This window comes from Haplochromis burtoni, unplaced genomic scaffold (genome assembly GCF_018398535.1).
Source record: "Haplochromis burtoni strain Fernald_Lab_line unplaced genomic scaffold, NCSU_Asbu1 Contig_21, whole genome shotgun sequence".
NCBI lineage: Eukaryota > Metazoa > Chordata > Actinopteri > Cichliformes > Cichlidae > Haplochromis > Haplochromis burtoni.
In genome coordinates, this window is record NW_024582382.1 from 3,173,135 (window position 1) to 3,186,740 (window position 13,606).

Sequence of the window (13,606 nt, forward strand, 5' to 3'; positions counted from 1 at the left end):
CAATAACGCACACTGAATTATTTTTTTAAATGACACATTTCCACCAGCTCTTCAGTTAAATATTTAATAATCAATAGGATTGGATATATGTAATGTATCCATATGTTTTGTGATCAGTTTATTTCTGACAAAAAAGCACTGGTACACAAAATTTAACAGCACGATAAGAAGTTTATTTCAAAATAATGGAATGACACTAGTGGATAGAAACAGACTCAAATAAACAGGTAGCACTGGAAGTTGGAAATTTGGATGATGCTACAGAAGTGAAAGAGAAACTAATCATTGGAATTTATCTTAATTGTTAACCAACACCAAGGTGATGCTGCTCCCAGCATGGCAACTTCATACTGCTGTAGTGACTGTGGTCCCTTGAGAACAACCTGCAAGATGGAGCACATACATGTTTATTTCAATGGCTTGTTTGCCTAAGTCATGTCTTTGTTGTTATTTAAAAAAGGAAGAACAATTTAGTCACTGATCCCTAATGGTTTCATTCCTGAGGACTAAGCATCTGCAGCACGGATGCCTCCTAATTAGTGCTTACATTCGAGATGGATGCCATGTTAATGTTAGAGGATGACACATTCAAGTTTTATTTTGCTGTACCAGATCAATTAGAGATGCACCGATGTAACTGGAAATTACCAGCGTTGGCAGATACTCACCTAATTTATAGCCACTAGCCAGTCAGTAACATTTATCTATAAATACAAACCAAAACTATTTAAAAAAAAAAATTAAAAAAAATTTTTATTTAAAAAAAAAAAACATGAGTATTGGTGCATCTCTAATAAGAATCCCTATTACCATACTATTTTAAAGCACTTTAACATCAGGTATGTAACTATCAACTGTGCATCACCCACAAAATCTAAGACAAATGGCTATAAGAAATCAATTTAATTTAAGATTAACCACGCTTCATAATTTGCAGCATTACATCACTTTGTATTTCAAGAAAAACTGTATTAGATATCTGTTTACCATTTACGACATCTGTGGGCGGCTTGCGGGCAAACTTATAATTTGATATCACTATATCGCTGTGGTATGAAATGTGTGACAGTAACTGCGATTCAACAACAAACCCTAAATTACTTTCTAAAAATAAGAACTCATTTTACAATCTGAGCTGGTAGCAATGTTTATACCTGTGACATCATTCAAACAGCTGGAAGCTCTAAAGTTCCAACTGTGTGCAGTAAAGGATGTATGCACTACTGTAAGAGTGCTGATGTGGAACACTGTAGTACCGTTTGCATTCATCTTACCCTTACAGGACATCATTAAGTTCTGGCCTTCATTAATTCTAACCCTCTTAATCACTACGATGAATTATTATGAACTTGCCTTTACCTGGATCTTGCTGCTGGCCTGCTCTTCTTCTAAAATGAAGCTTTACCTAATTCTTCCAAAAATTCTGAAATGCTAAACCTTCACATTGTACAACATTTTCATTTGGTTAAGCAAAGAAAATATGCCAGCTTTAAACAATGCTGGCCATAAGAAACATTTGATATATAAAAGGGATGGACAGGAAGACGTGAAAGGAGGATGATACTGGTTTGCTACAAATACTCAGAAGTTGGGAGTTACTTACTAATCAAAAAGATCTAGAGTTCTTGGTGCTCATGACTCGATATTTCCAGGCTTGGGGGCTCCTGACAGACTGCAGGGCTTGTAAACTCCATCAGGTACTCACAGCGACTAGGCTCTGAGGTAGACATCACAACAGTTTCCTTCCCACATGTTAACTTAACCTAAAAGGGAAAACAACAAATTATATTGTTTCTCTGTAAAATAACAGCAATTATTTAAAGTCAAATTAAGACAGAAAAGATTAAATGATGCCTGGCTGGGTGTCACTCACTGTGGTGGATCTGCTGGGGCCTTGCCAGCAACCTGTTCCATGTTCATACTTCATTACAGAATAGATGCTGTCCTCAGGACCGGCCCATTTCCCCCAGGATCTGCACAAAGAAAATGGTGGCAAACACGGATGAGCAAAGACTCAAGCAAAGCCATGCGAAATAGAAAGAACAGATATTGTCTTACCCTAAGTTAGTTTCTGATCCACCAAACTTGGATTTCTGGGTTACCCTGTTAAATGGACACAGTCTATAGATGTACCTGAAAGAAACAGACAAACTTAGACCTTCAGAAATATATAATATATATAATAAATATTATATAAAGCATTAAAAAAATATGTTTTGTTTTGTTTTTTTTACAATACATACTCGCTTGTAGTCAACTCATAACACTGGCTATAGAGGTAGGCAAATTCAGAACTGGGTCCAAAGTCAAAAGAGATTTCCTTCTCAAGGTTCCTGAAACAAATACCCAATCCAAAATTAAACAGTATTTGTTTACAGGTTTCAATTACAATAACTCGCTGATTGTGTAAAAAAAAAAAAATACAAATCAATGCAGCTGTTGAAATTTAAACTCTCATTATGTTAACAAAAGCTGATTGCATTACTGGCAAAGAGGCTTCTTCACATTCAGGCTGAGCACTTACCTGATCTGATCATCTACTTCCCGGAGAGCTCTCTCAGCCTCATCAAACTCATCCCTGGCTTTCTGAGCAGCTGGGAATCAGATGCACAGACTTGAAATATACACGTACAACAAACTCACAATAAACACACACAAACATACAAAAGGTCTGAGCAAATCATGACTTCCTCTTGATGCTTTCATATGTAATGAACTTCGTGTCATATAAAAGATACACAGCTGGGGAATTTAATTCCTTTTCTGTACAATTTATTGCAAAACATAATGAATAATTCATTTCAAATTAGAACATTAAAATGCAAACTGACATGCTTCTACATCTGTGATGAGTCAAATACTTATTGCTCAGGACAGGATGAGTCACTCAGTTTTAAACACATTCTTACCATCAATGAGGTTCTGCGTTTCTTGGTCATAGGGAGGCATAGCTCCTTCATCATCATCCTTCTTTTCTTCAGTCCTCGCTGTAGGAGGGATCTGCAAATCAAACATAAGTTAACTCCAAAAATAACTCTGACTCATCCAGCAGAAGTTTGATGAAAAATTCAGTGAGCTGACCTTATAGTCATGCTCATCGCGGTCATCATCTTCATCCTCTTCATCATCATCATCTTCATCCTCTGGTATATCATCGTCAGGGTACTGATCAGATTCGTTGTCAGAGACGGGCTCGTTTATTTCCTCCCGTGAAGTTTCCTCTGGTGCTGGGGTGTCTGCGTTGGACTGATGCCAACAATATTTACATAAATTTCTCATGAAATTTACTGTTTATTAAAAAAATAAAAAAAATAAAAAGTATAGCATCTTACCTCTGACATGTATTTTTCTTTGACATTACTCCAGATAGATTCAAATGCTACTGTGTCTACTTTATCCACTCCTCCCAACAGTCCCTATGCAAAACAAAGGAAAGGTTCACATTTTGATGTGTCACAGTTTCTAAAACCCAGTAAACTTTACCAGAAGACAAACAGAATCTGTTTTACCTGCGCCTCTGCTTCTGTGAAGGAACCGTCTGCATCTGGGTCGAGCTCAGAATGAGACAAAAGCTCAGGCACTGACACACTGTGGCGTACAAAAATATATAAATTACTTGGATAAAGACAAATGCTACAACAAATGCTAAATTACTTCAGAATAATGATTAGCCAAAGTGTATATATTAAATGGCATGTCAACCCTTTGTTTCAAAGAGTTACAATCAGTTCACGGTGTTGCTATTGTTACCAAAGTGGTCTCTATGGCATGTCACCAGCTGTTTAACTAGATATATTTTTCAGTTTGTTACGTGTCCCAACAATTCTGGAGGGTGCCAGTACTCACAAACCATCTGCATCATCATCAAGTTCAAGAAACACCTCAGCCATTCTAGCACTATCTTTTTCTTTTTGAATGAGAGCTTTTTGATCTGGGGAAAAAGAAAAAAAATTATATATGAAAATTTAATTAACAACCTTGCTATGCGTTGAGAATGAGCCATACTTGCAAAACAATCAGGCTCAAACAATATTTAATATTTAGCTTAAATGACACTAGAGAACCTGTAATGTCATGCTCATTACAAACAGTAGATGGCGATATACTTTTAAATCTTAGTTTACCTTCCCAGGCCTTCAGATGGCGCTCTTTAGCTTCTCTCTCAGGCTGCTCTGCAGACTCCTTTACTGTTCTTAGAGCCTCCACCTTTGCTTCCATATCCTTCTTACTCCCCTGAACATCTCCAAGTTTGGCCTATTGAGAAAATTATAAAATATAACAATTTAACCTATACACAATAGCTGTGGAAAATATAAATAAATCACTATAGAAAGCAAACGATACCCTAACATTGAAATCCAGAAAAATATAAGTACTGAATGCAGCCCCAAAACAGGTCACATAGAACGCTAGTCTATTGCACGTGTGGCACTAGTAACTTAGTTAAAACTTAAAAAACAAACAAAACAAAACAAAAAAACAACAACAACAACATTTTGATACTTTAAATTATTTTGGTTTTGGTTTTTTTGTGCAATTTGTCTAATATTTGGTTTCTGAATGTAAATGTGAGTTTCTAAGAGGTAACTGATGTAAACATTTGCAAGTGTATTTTGTTAGGCACCGGCATCTCTACATCAAAATGATTATGACTAAGGATTCATGTTTCAGAGGCATACTGCAAAAGGACCACAGGTTGTTTTGTCATTCACACCTTCTTATCCTCTAGACCCATTTTGGCTTCGTGGATGAGTTGTTGTTTTAGCAGAAAGCCTTCTTTTGCAATTTCAGCCATCTTCTGCAAGCTCTCTCTCTCTTTTCGCCCAAGCTCTCTGCAAGTTAAACATCATATAAAACATTCTGAATAATAAACATCTACCAAAAACACTGAATATGTATATGCAAGTATAAGCAGTGTTGGGGAGTAACGGAATACATGTATCGCCGTTACGTATTTAAAATACAAAATATGAGTAACTGTATTCCGTTACAGTTACCGTTTAAAAAGGTGGTATTCAGAATACAGTTACTTTGTTGAAATAAATGGATTACATTTCCTGTTTCATATTGTCGCGGGTCAGGACTGTTTGGGTTTGTTTTGACAGCTATGTTTTGTTGTTCCAGGCGGCAGCGTTACGGTTGCCATGGTTACAGGGTGATGCTCTCTCTCTCTCTGCGACTGTGTTTCCTGGGTGTTGTTGTTGTTGTGCTAAGCTAATAGGCAGAATGCTTCAGGCATAGCCCTAAAGAATGTAGCATCATGGGCAGTGTAGTCCGTGCTGCAGGGAGAATGGACTGCCATACCCGTTATGTGTCTGTGAGCGCGAGGAGGGAGAAAAAGGAGAGTGGAAAAGTACGAGCTGTCATTGAGCAGAAACGGGAGCTGGAAGCATGTAAATATAATAACCACTGCAGCCAAGAAGAGTGCCTGACGAGCCCAGTTGTAAGTAAGCTATTAAGACTCGACTGTACACTGTGTTCATGTTTTCCTCCGAAACAATAAGTTCCGTTGGAGCAGCCTTTCAACGCCTCTCTCTGCCTCAAACTTGACCCAGACAACAAAGTAAAGCTATTTTTCAGCTACGAGCCCAACACGGAACCTGACGTATTAGCCAGAGGTCTCTTTACTACGGTTCGGAGCCGCGGACCTTCAGTAATAAATCACACAGCAATAGTACATTCATGTAAAAAGTTGTAAAAAGCATGATAATATATTAAGTAATCCAAAGTATTCAGAATACGTTAGTCTCATTGAGTAACGTAACGGAATACGTTACAAAATACATTTTGGGGCATGTATTCTGTAATCTGTAGTGGAATACATTTTAAAAGTAACCTTCCCAACACTGAGTATAAGTGAAAGCAAAAATAGTTAAGAAAGTTGTATAAATCCCACCTGCATGTGTTCTGACACGTAGCACCACTGTTGTACTCATCAGTTGTGTCACAGCAGTCTGCAAAAAAAGAATTCAAGGTGTAAACAAAATCATAGCCACACAAAAGAACAGAAATAAAAATGGTCAGCATGATTTCAATAAATAAATAAATAAATAAATTACCGCAGATCCCATCATTGATGCGAGAAGAGGGGATGAAGGTTGGACGGAAACCTGCATTGGTGCAATGAAAGCTGCCGTTGGGACAAGCAGCAGTGCCTGAAAATAAACAGCACAGGTGCATTTAGCAGCAACTACCTAATTCAAACGTTCTATGAAAAGAGTAATCAGACTCCAGGATATACACACCTGGCTCATCAGATCCATCCTGGCAGTCACAGTAGTCATCATTTACTCTGTCAAACGGAATGGTCCGGGAGCCATCTAGGCACGTAAAAGGTTTGCCCTCTTCATAAAACTGCCGTTCTGTCGAGGTTTCAAGTTTATTTTATTAGTGCCATGAAAGCTCCGCATTACAAGTAGCTGACTACCAGAGGTTCGGTGAACTAATTGATGCGTTTTAGTCTTGTTTAAAGATATAAATGCTTACTTGACAAAGGGACACCGCGAGGACGTTGGACCTCCACCGCGGAGACTCCTACACTCAGCAACAGCAGGAGCAGGAACTGACAGGACATAATGACAGTCCACCGTGCAACGGCACCACGACCTATCGGTCATAAAAAATATACAGGTTAAACGCAGCTTCAATAGGAAGCACACCAGGAGCCATAACTTTATAAACTACAACGTGCCTGAGCTAACTGTATCAATTTTATATCCCGAGCTAACAAATCAATGCTAACTAGCACCTTTAGCTACCGCATTAACATATTACAAAATTAAAATGCTAATATAAAAACACCCTTCGAGTGTATTTCAATATCATAACGTCATATTACCTTTGCAATTCAACTAATGCGCTGAAGCCCAAACAGGACTTTATATTTTTATCTTGTTTTCAAAAGAGCTAATAGCTAAACTCTGCCACCGCCTAGCTCCGTATCGACAAAGCTCTTGCGCATGAACATGTACCCTCCCCTTCCTCTGTCATGTTTCACTCTGATTGGACGACGCTCTTGTGTGGCTCCTGTGATTGGCGGAGAACGGGAAGACCCTTTGCGCTTGTCTGAAGTGTAGAGGACTCTGGGGACGCAGCCATCTCGTGTAAGAGAGGTAGTCATCACTGTTTGTACTTTTACCAATATTTAACTATGGGGTAAATAACATTTAAGCATATATGCATTGATTTTAAACTTTCATAACACATTTATAAATCTATATCAAAAATGTCCCTACGCAATAGCCTCTCTTTAAAACCACAGTACCAGATTTAATACAAATAGGAAATCTTATTTAAATCTAGGTGTATGCATGTACCAACCTACCTGTACTAGACCAAACAGGTCCAAATAGAGGTGCATTCCAAGGTTACAATACTTACCTAAGAGTACGTGAGGGGAAAAGGAACTACTGTAAATCTTTTAAAAACCAAAATGTAAACAAGCTAAGCCACTCTGAAGTTTAACTGAAAATAAACCAAGCTGCAGGCTAAATTAAGTTAAGCACGCCTACGGATGACTATGGAAAATGTGAAGAAGTCCAGGGATTTTTAACTTTTAGCTGACCCCACCTCGATTGCCATTAATTGTAAACCAAATGAGTTAAGTAAAAGTTAAACAGTTGAAATTGCAGAAAGGTTCCTGTTCCACTATTAATATAGAAATGTCAATTTTTTTTTTCAGTTAATCCACAGCAAACAACATTTTCTGTGGATTAACAAAAACTGCCAAGTCAAAATGGACACGATCAAAGCAAGTCGCAAACACTACTAAAATACTTGTCTCAAAAAGGATGCCACAGTCTGAAGAACAGGGGTGGAGTGGTTCAACAATGTTGGTAGTGGCCTTGCTCCTTAAGGCTTCAATGGATCAAGATTATTAAACTGAAATATAAACAAGCCCGACAAGAAAACTTTAGAATTGGGGTGACAGTGAGTTAAAATCATTTTAAACAGATTGGAGGTGATTAATAGATAACAGTCATGAAAATAGTCAAATGCAAGTGAGAGGAGATAAAGACATGGACAAGCAGGTCCAATTCACAAGAAAAATAATGAATGGTTCTCCTTATTTATTGTAATAGATGCAATAAATAAGAAATCTGGAGTTCTTAATTCTTTTTCTTTAGCTATATTTCTTAAATGAAAAAAAAAGCAAAACAAGAGTGAATCAGACTTGATATGAGCATCAAAAGTCAAAAATGTGATTAAAAAAAATGATGAAAAAATCATAGCTTTTACAATGGGTGAGAAACACCCCAAGCTCTGAGTTGGGCGGTAATGCTCACAAAAGCACAAGTTAGACACTTTTTTGTCCGTGTTAAGCTGCATAGAGTTATTAGAAACCATTAATGCGAAGAAGAAAAACGTAGCAAACAGGAGAGTGGAGTTTGCATTTAATAGAAAAATCTTTCTTTATTTGTATTTTAACACACTTTACAGTACTGAACAGTGAAATAAAAGAAAAATATACTGATATACTATAATATTGTTTTATATATAGATGTTTGCTTATTAAATGCATTTATTCACAAAATGACACCTCAGCTCTGTCAAGAGGAAAAACTCTCATAAAAATAATATAATAAAAAATAACTTGGACACATTTTACACATTACAGCAACATCATTTACAAATATTACAATCATTTCATGTTTTTTTTTTCCCTTGAATAACCTTTCTTACTCATGAACAAACACATGAATTAAAGCCCAGAGAAGTATTCTCAGAGGGAGTCAGTCTGTGACAACAATAACCTGACAGCAAACCCGATGGGAACCAGCTAAGTAAGCCACCACGGGATGGACATTTAGGCTATCAGGCTAGATAGTGATTAAAGTTACTAAGAAACCGAGGTGGTGACGGTGCTAGAAAGGGCCAAGTCACATAAGGACACATTTATCTCCTTTAACTGTATCCTATGTGACTACCTCAACTTCCATTTGATCGCATTGGTCAAATGGGTTCAGTCTCATCTGGACATTTAATTGAGAATGATTGGGTTGTTTGGTTATGCCTGCAGAGAGAGGTGAACGCCAACTGCTTCATAATGAGGGTTTGTGGTTTGGCCCAGTGGAATATAATCAATAAGTGACTGCGAATGACCAAACCAGCAGCACACACTACCTGAAACACACCGTCTGCCTCGAAACCTGATGAAATAAAGTGCTGGTACGAATATATTTGATTTGAACAATAAATGTGAACAACTAAAAAGTGAAAAAATAAAATAAAATAGGACAGCATGAGTGAGGAGAACATATGTTTAAAAAATGGAAATATGAGGATGTGGCCTGCAGTGGTTCACTTAACAACTTTAAGTGGTTATTTGTTAATCATGATGATGCGGATAAATTTATAATTTACAATCCAATATTACATTATGTACAAGAGTGGTAATGCTTATAGCTATAGTCATCAACACGTGATTCATTTTCCAGACCATCCACCAGAATGATATAAAAATAAACTGTACACAAACTGTTCAAAGAAAACACTTCCCCTGGTTTTCTTCTCATCATTTAAAAAGAATGGCAGCAATCAATCACTTTAATAATTTCCTTAATAAGAAACAATTGCTACAGTATTGTGTTTGTATGGCAATTAAATATTGATGTTTTTATAGCTTATAACAGAACGAGAAGCCACAAAACAAAGCAACGTGTTGAAAAAAAAAAGGCCAGTGCATATGGGAATCTTTTATTTGAGTAACTTCCCATTCCACTGGATGAAACAGCCTGTGTGTGGGGGGCCTCGCAGCTGTGCCCATGGGGCTTTTCTTACACCAGTCTGTGGTGGTGTCTTCAGATAAGCTGAGTTACTGACCTGCAGGAACTTGGTCTTACCTTCAAAAGAACCCCACTCGTGTTCTTTTGTTTGTTTATGTATTTAATTCATTTATACCCTGTGAGAAACGAACACCTGGACAAACTGCGGCCGGTTTGAGCTGTTGTCGATCGAATCCTGAACATCCGCTCGACGAGATACGGCAATGCCAGTGAGTGAGCGACGATGAGTGTGACAACATCTTCCTCTTAAACCTACCAAAAACACACACACCTCAACTCCCCCTTTCAATTCTTATTTCCCCCTCAATGCCTTCAGATAGCTATAATAAGATAGTCGTTGTGATTAGAAAACAACACATTCTTTACGTTGGTCCAAGCACAGCAACAACATAACAGCTAGTCAGCAGCAGTGTCTACCTTTTCCCTCCAAATGCAATGCTGGATACATTGTGTATAGACCCACTGATACTCACAGAAATAAGCATACAGACGTGATATAAATATACTAGGATATCTATTGTATATCTTATAAATCTACATACTAGCAGGCATATATCCTGCATCTGACATTAAGGCAAAAAAGCATCAAACATAACAAGGATGATTAGGGACTGCTAGACCTCCTATTTGGCCACGTCACGCTTCTTTCCCCTGACATTCTGCCTCCCTGATTTTCTTATTCATCTGTCTTCCCTTGAATCACTTCACCCACTGAAGTTTCTCATCCTTTACTTTGGTGAGATTGGTTGTGTATGAGGAGACATGACCACGCAGTGCAAGTGGGCGTGAGATGGCGTTTAAAAAAATTTGTTCTGCTGATGAAATAATCCCGTGTCCCTTCAACGTATTCGGCAACTGTCAAATATAAAATAGGCAAAACGTATGCTTCAAAGCATCACATGGCTTATTCTCAGAAAGTTTAAAAAAAATATTCTAAAAATTAAAAAAGAAAAGAACATAAGCTGGAAAGAGTCCACTGGTGGTTGTGGTGGTGGTAGTGATTGCTCTGCATTTAGAGTTCTGAGTTATTATATTACCAGAAGAGCAACAAAGGAAGACTTACAGCTGAAAACATATCACCACAGAAACTGTACGTGTGAGATACACACCACGATACCATGAACAGTAAAGAGAGAGAGATCTTCAACAAGAGACAATCAAAAATGATGACAAATTCAGACACTCCTGTCCCACAATGCATTGCTTCACGACAGCTCCGTTCAAGAAGCTGGTGTTTCAGAAAGGCACAGAGCCATCTTGCACCAGTAGCACTCTCCGCGTAAAGGGAAAAAGGGGGATATGGGACCCGATGGCCCCTTCGTCGCAGCATCTTCCTTTCCTTCCGTAGTTTTTCCTTCACCTCCTCCAACTCCGATGGGATTATCTTATTTTTCTTTCCGACAGAAATGGAAAAAAAAAGAAGTTACTCGGACGTGTAGCTTTTCTGAGGAGAACAGTTTCTATTGAGATTCTAACGAACATGAATTACTAATACTGACTGAACACTAGTTAATACTCCATTAAGGGATGGCTTTTTCCAAAGAGATTCAATACTTATCAGTGTCCCTCTAATAAATGCACACATACAAACATACAGTCTAGCGTGTGTTTCTGCCTCCCGAAAAAAGAAAGGACAGGGAATATGCGGAGCACACTTTTACTGCATGACTGCTGCATGCTCGTACACACATTGCATTGGTGGATTTCCTGCTCCTGTTTTTTTTTCTTTCTATAAGTTGTGTGTTACTTCATGTGTGTTTATGTGTGTGCATTCTAGTCCCAGAGTGCTACGCTGTCTTCAGTCGCCCAACATTAATGCTCTCCTAGATTCCTCTTAGTCTAAAGTTCACTGTGGAATCAGTCGAAAGACTTGTTGCCACTCCAAATCTACAGTTGCTGTGTAATTAACTTCTCTTTAAGCAATTTGTATTTATTCCCTTTTTGAAAAATATATTTAAAGGTGTGTATTGTCATTGCAGTCTTATTTGTTCTTGGTTTGGCCATTGAAAGGATGAACAAGATAATGTGTGCAAGTGAGGAGGGAGATACAGGAGCAAAACTCATGTATCGTCAGCTTGTGAAGAAGAATCCTCCTCTTCTTCTACAGGACTTGTGTCAGAAAGTCTGTCCTTGTCAGGCCCCCCACCCAACTGAGATTTCAGCTCCTCCTCCAAGTTCTCTTCTTCCATTGCCACCTCATCTTCTTCTTCTATTATATCCTCATTTTCCTCCTCTGCCATTATGTCTTCTTCTTCATCCTTTTTGCACTCATCCTCCCCGTGACTGCAGTCCTGTGCCACATGGTTTGGGGTGGGCTTGCCATCCTCGTCTTCCTGTTCCCGCTGTAAACTCTCTTCCAGAGTGAGCTGAAACTGAAACTTGTCTATGCACACGTTTAGATCCTTGTCGTCGTCCACAGGAGGTGGTGAGGGGCTTTGGGGAATAGTGCTCTGGTACCAGTCTCTGTTGTCCTCCAGAGTGTCCAAGATTTCCTGTGCATCAGGGTGTACAAGATCCCCCCATGTCTCCCACAGCGGGTGGACAATGTAGTCAATAAAGCCCACCTACGTAAAGGAAAAAAAAGAAAAAGGCAATGACTGACATGACATAAGCTAGCACAGTGGTGTTTCTTCACTGCCTGCAAATCAGCATTAAAAATGTAGGAGGATGACTGCTGCGATCAGAGCTGATAAATCACTCTCTGCACTGTAGTTATCACTCCACCTACAGCATTAACAGTTATCCAGTTGCGTGCTGTTATATTCATACATGTGTGTATTTCACTGCTGCTCATTTACCTGACTTTTTTCCACAGATGCAGTGTGTTTATCGCACATGGGACTGATCTCCATCCCCCGCTCTCTCTCCTTGTCTCCCTGCCTGAAGAATTCCTGCATGATTCTCTCTGTCCATTGTCGATACACAGCCAGAGGCTTTGTGGGATTGCTCAGGTCAGCACAGTGCACCATGTTCCTCAATACCTGCACATATACAAAAATCATTTACCTCACATTATATTGTGAACGTACAAAGCTAGAAATACTAGTGTTGGATGAAACTTGTTACTGTAATCACATGACATTTTTTAAGTAATGCAGTACTACTAAATTCAATAATTAAATGACAGTTAAAATTATGTTGTTACTTGTGTTAGAAATAAAAAACAAACAAACAAAGAAACAAACTTTTTTCTTTCTGTGCACCACAATCAGCTACTTTCAGTTTATGTGCAGGGAGGAACAAACTGGTGTCATGGTCTACGGCTTTTGAAGTGTAGCGATACGGACATTACCTTTATTGTTATTGCATAAATAACATGGAAATGAGATTTTTAATCTCAATGAGACTTTTACCTGGATAAATAAAGGATTAATAAAAAAAATAAATGGACAAGAATGCGATAGTGAAATGAAGACTGCGTCCATGACAGAAACAGTTGCATTATACTGTTAACGCAGCTTCTGCCCTTTGCAAGCATCTGCGCAGACATCATGCAAACACAAAGCTAGGCAAGAACCCAGAATGACATAATAGCTGAGTGTATGCTGACCCCAGCCCTGCAGCCAGAGCCTTAACTTCAACAGGTAACAAAAGCAATAAGCTTGCTGGCCTCTATTTAAACCTATGCAGTTGAATTACGGTGACAATTCCTTTAAAGTCTTTTTGGGCTCTTTATATGCGTGTCCTTGTTAGGGTGGGGATTTCTTTTTTTTTATAACTTTTTATTTATCATTTTACAGTATGGGAATACAAAACTTAAGGTCAGCATGGGAGACATTCACAGTTCCAGTAATAGCATCTACTTACATCATGGTAATATT

General features: G+C 38.3%; 2 protein-coding genes across 5 annotated transcripts in view; both read right to left on the reverse strand.

The window, feature by feature from the left end:
- Window positions 1-151: 151 nt before the first annotated feature.
- Window positions 152-6,977, reverse strand: prkcsh (protein kinase C substrate 80K-H). The gene is made up of 18 exons (XM_005939915.3): window positions 6,839-6,977; window positions 6,487-6,606; window positions 6,246-6,362; window positions 6,060-6,155; window positions 5,897-5,954; window positions 4,715-4,832; window positions 4,125-4,254; window positions 3,847-3,931; window positions 3,510-3,588; window positions 3,333-3,416; window positions 3,082-3,246; window positions 2,910-3,000; window positions 2,525-2,594; window positions 2,244-2,333; window positions 2,059-2,133; window positions 1,874-1,973; window positions 1,604-1,763; window positions 152-383 (listed from the first exon to the last, which is right to left on the reverse strand). The coding sequence occupies exons 2-17, from the start codon at window positions 6,572-6,574 to the stop codon at window positions 1,617-1,619; spliced, it is 1,593 nt and encodes a 530-aa protein (XP_005939977.1). The 5' UTR covers window positions 6,575-6,606; window positions 6,839-6,977; the 3' UTR covers window positions 152-383; window positions 1,604-1,616.
- Window positions 6,978-9,664: 2,687 nt separating this feature from the next.
- The window catches only part of pde4a (phosphodiesterase 4A, cAMP-specific), a 49,979-nt gene continuing 46,037 nt past the window's right edge, over window positions 9,665-13,606 (reverse strand). For all 4 annotated transcript variants that reach the window (XM_005939911.2, XM_005939912.3, XM_005939913.3 and 1 more), the window contains 2 exons: window positions 12,584-12,766; window positions 9,665-12,349 (listed from right to left, as the gene is read on the reverse strand). In XM_005939911.2, coding sequence (XP_005939973.1) covers window positions 11,846-12,349; window positions 12,584-12,766 — 687 coding nt within the window. In that variant the 3' untranslated portion in view covers window positions 9,665-11,845. The remainder of the gene's footprint in view (window positions 12,350-12,583; window positions 12,767-13,606) is intronic.

What these genes read in the sequence shown, in the direction of transcription:
- prkcsh (XM_005939915.3), bottom strand. Translation starts at nt 6,574, where the DNA reads ATGTCCTGTCAGTTCCTGCTCCTGCTGTTGCTGAGTGTAGGAGTCTCC. An exon ending in ACGTGTCAGAACACATGCAG is followed by an intron (nt 4,833 to 5,896) that starts GTGGGATTTATA and finishes TTTAACTTGCAG; the next exon opens with AGAGCTTGGGCGAAAAGAGA. An exon ending in GCGATGAGCATGACTATAAG is followed by an intron (nt 3,001 to 3,081) that starts GTCAGCTCACTG and finishes TTTGATTTGCAG; the next exon opens with ATCCCTCCTACAGCGAGGAC.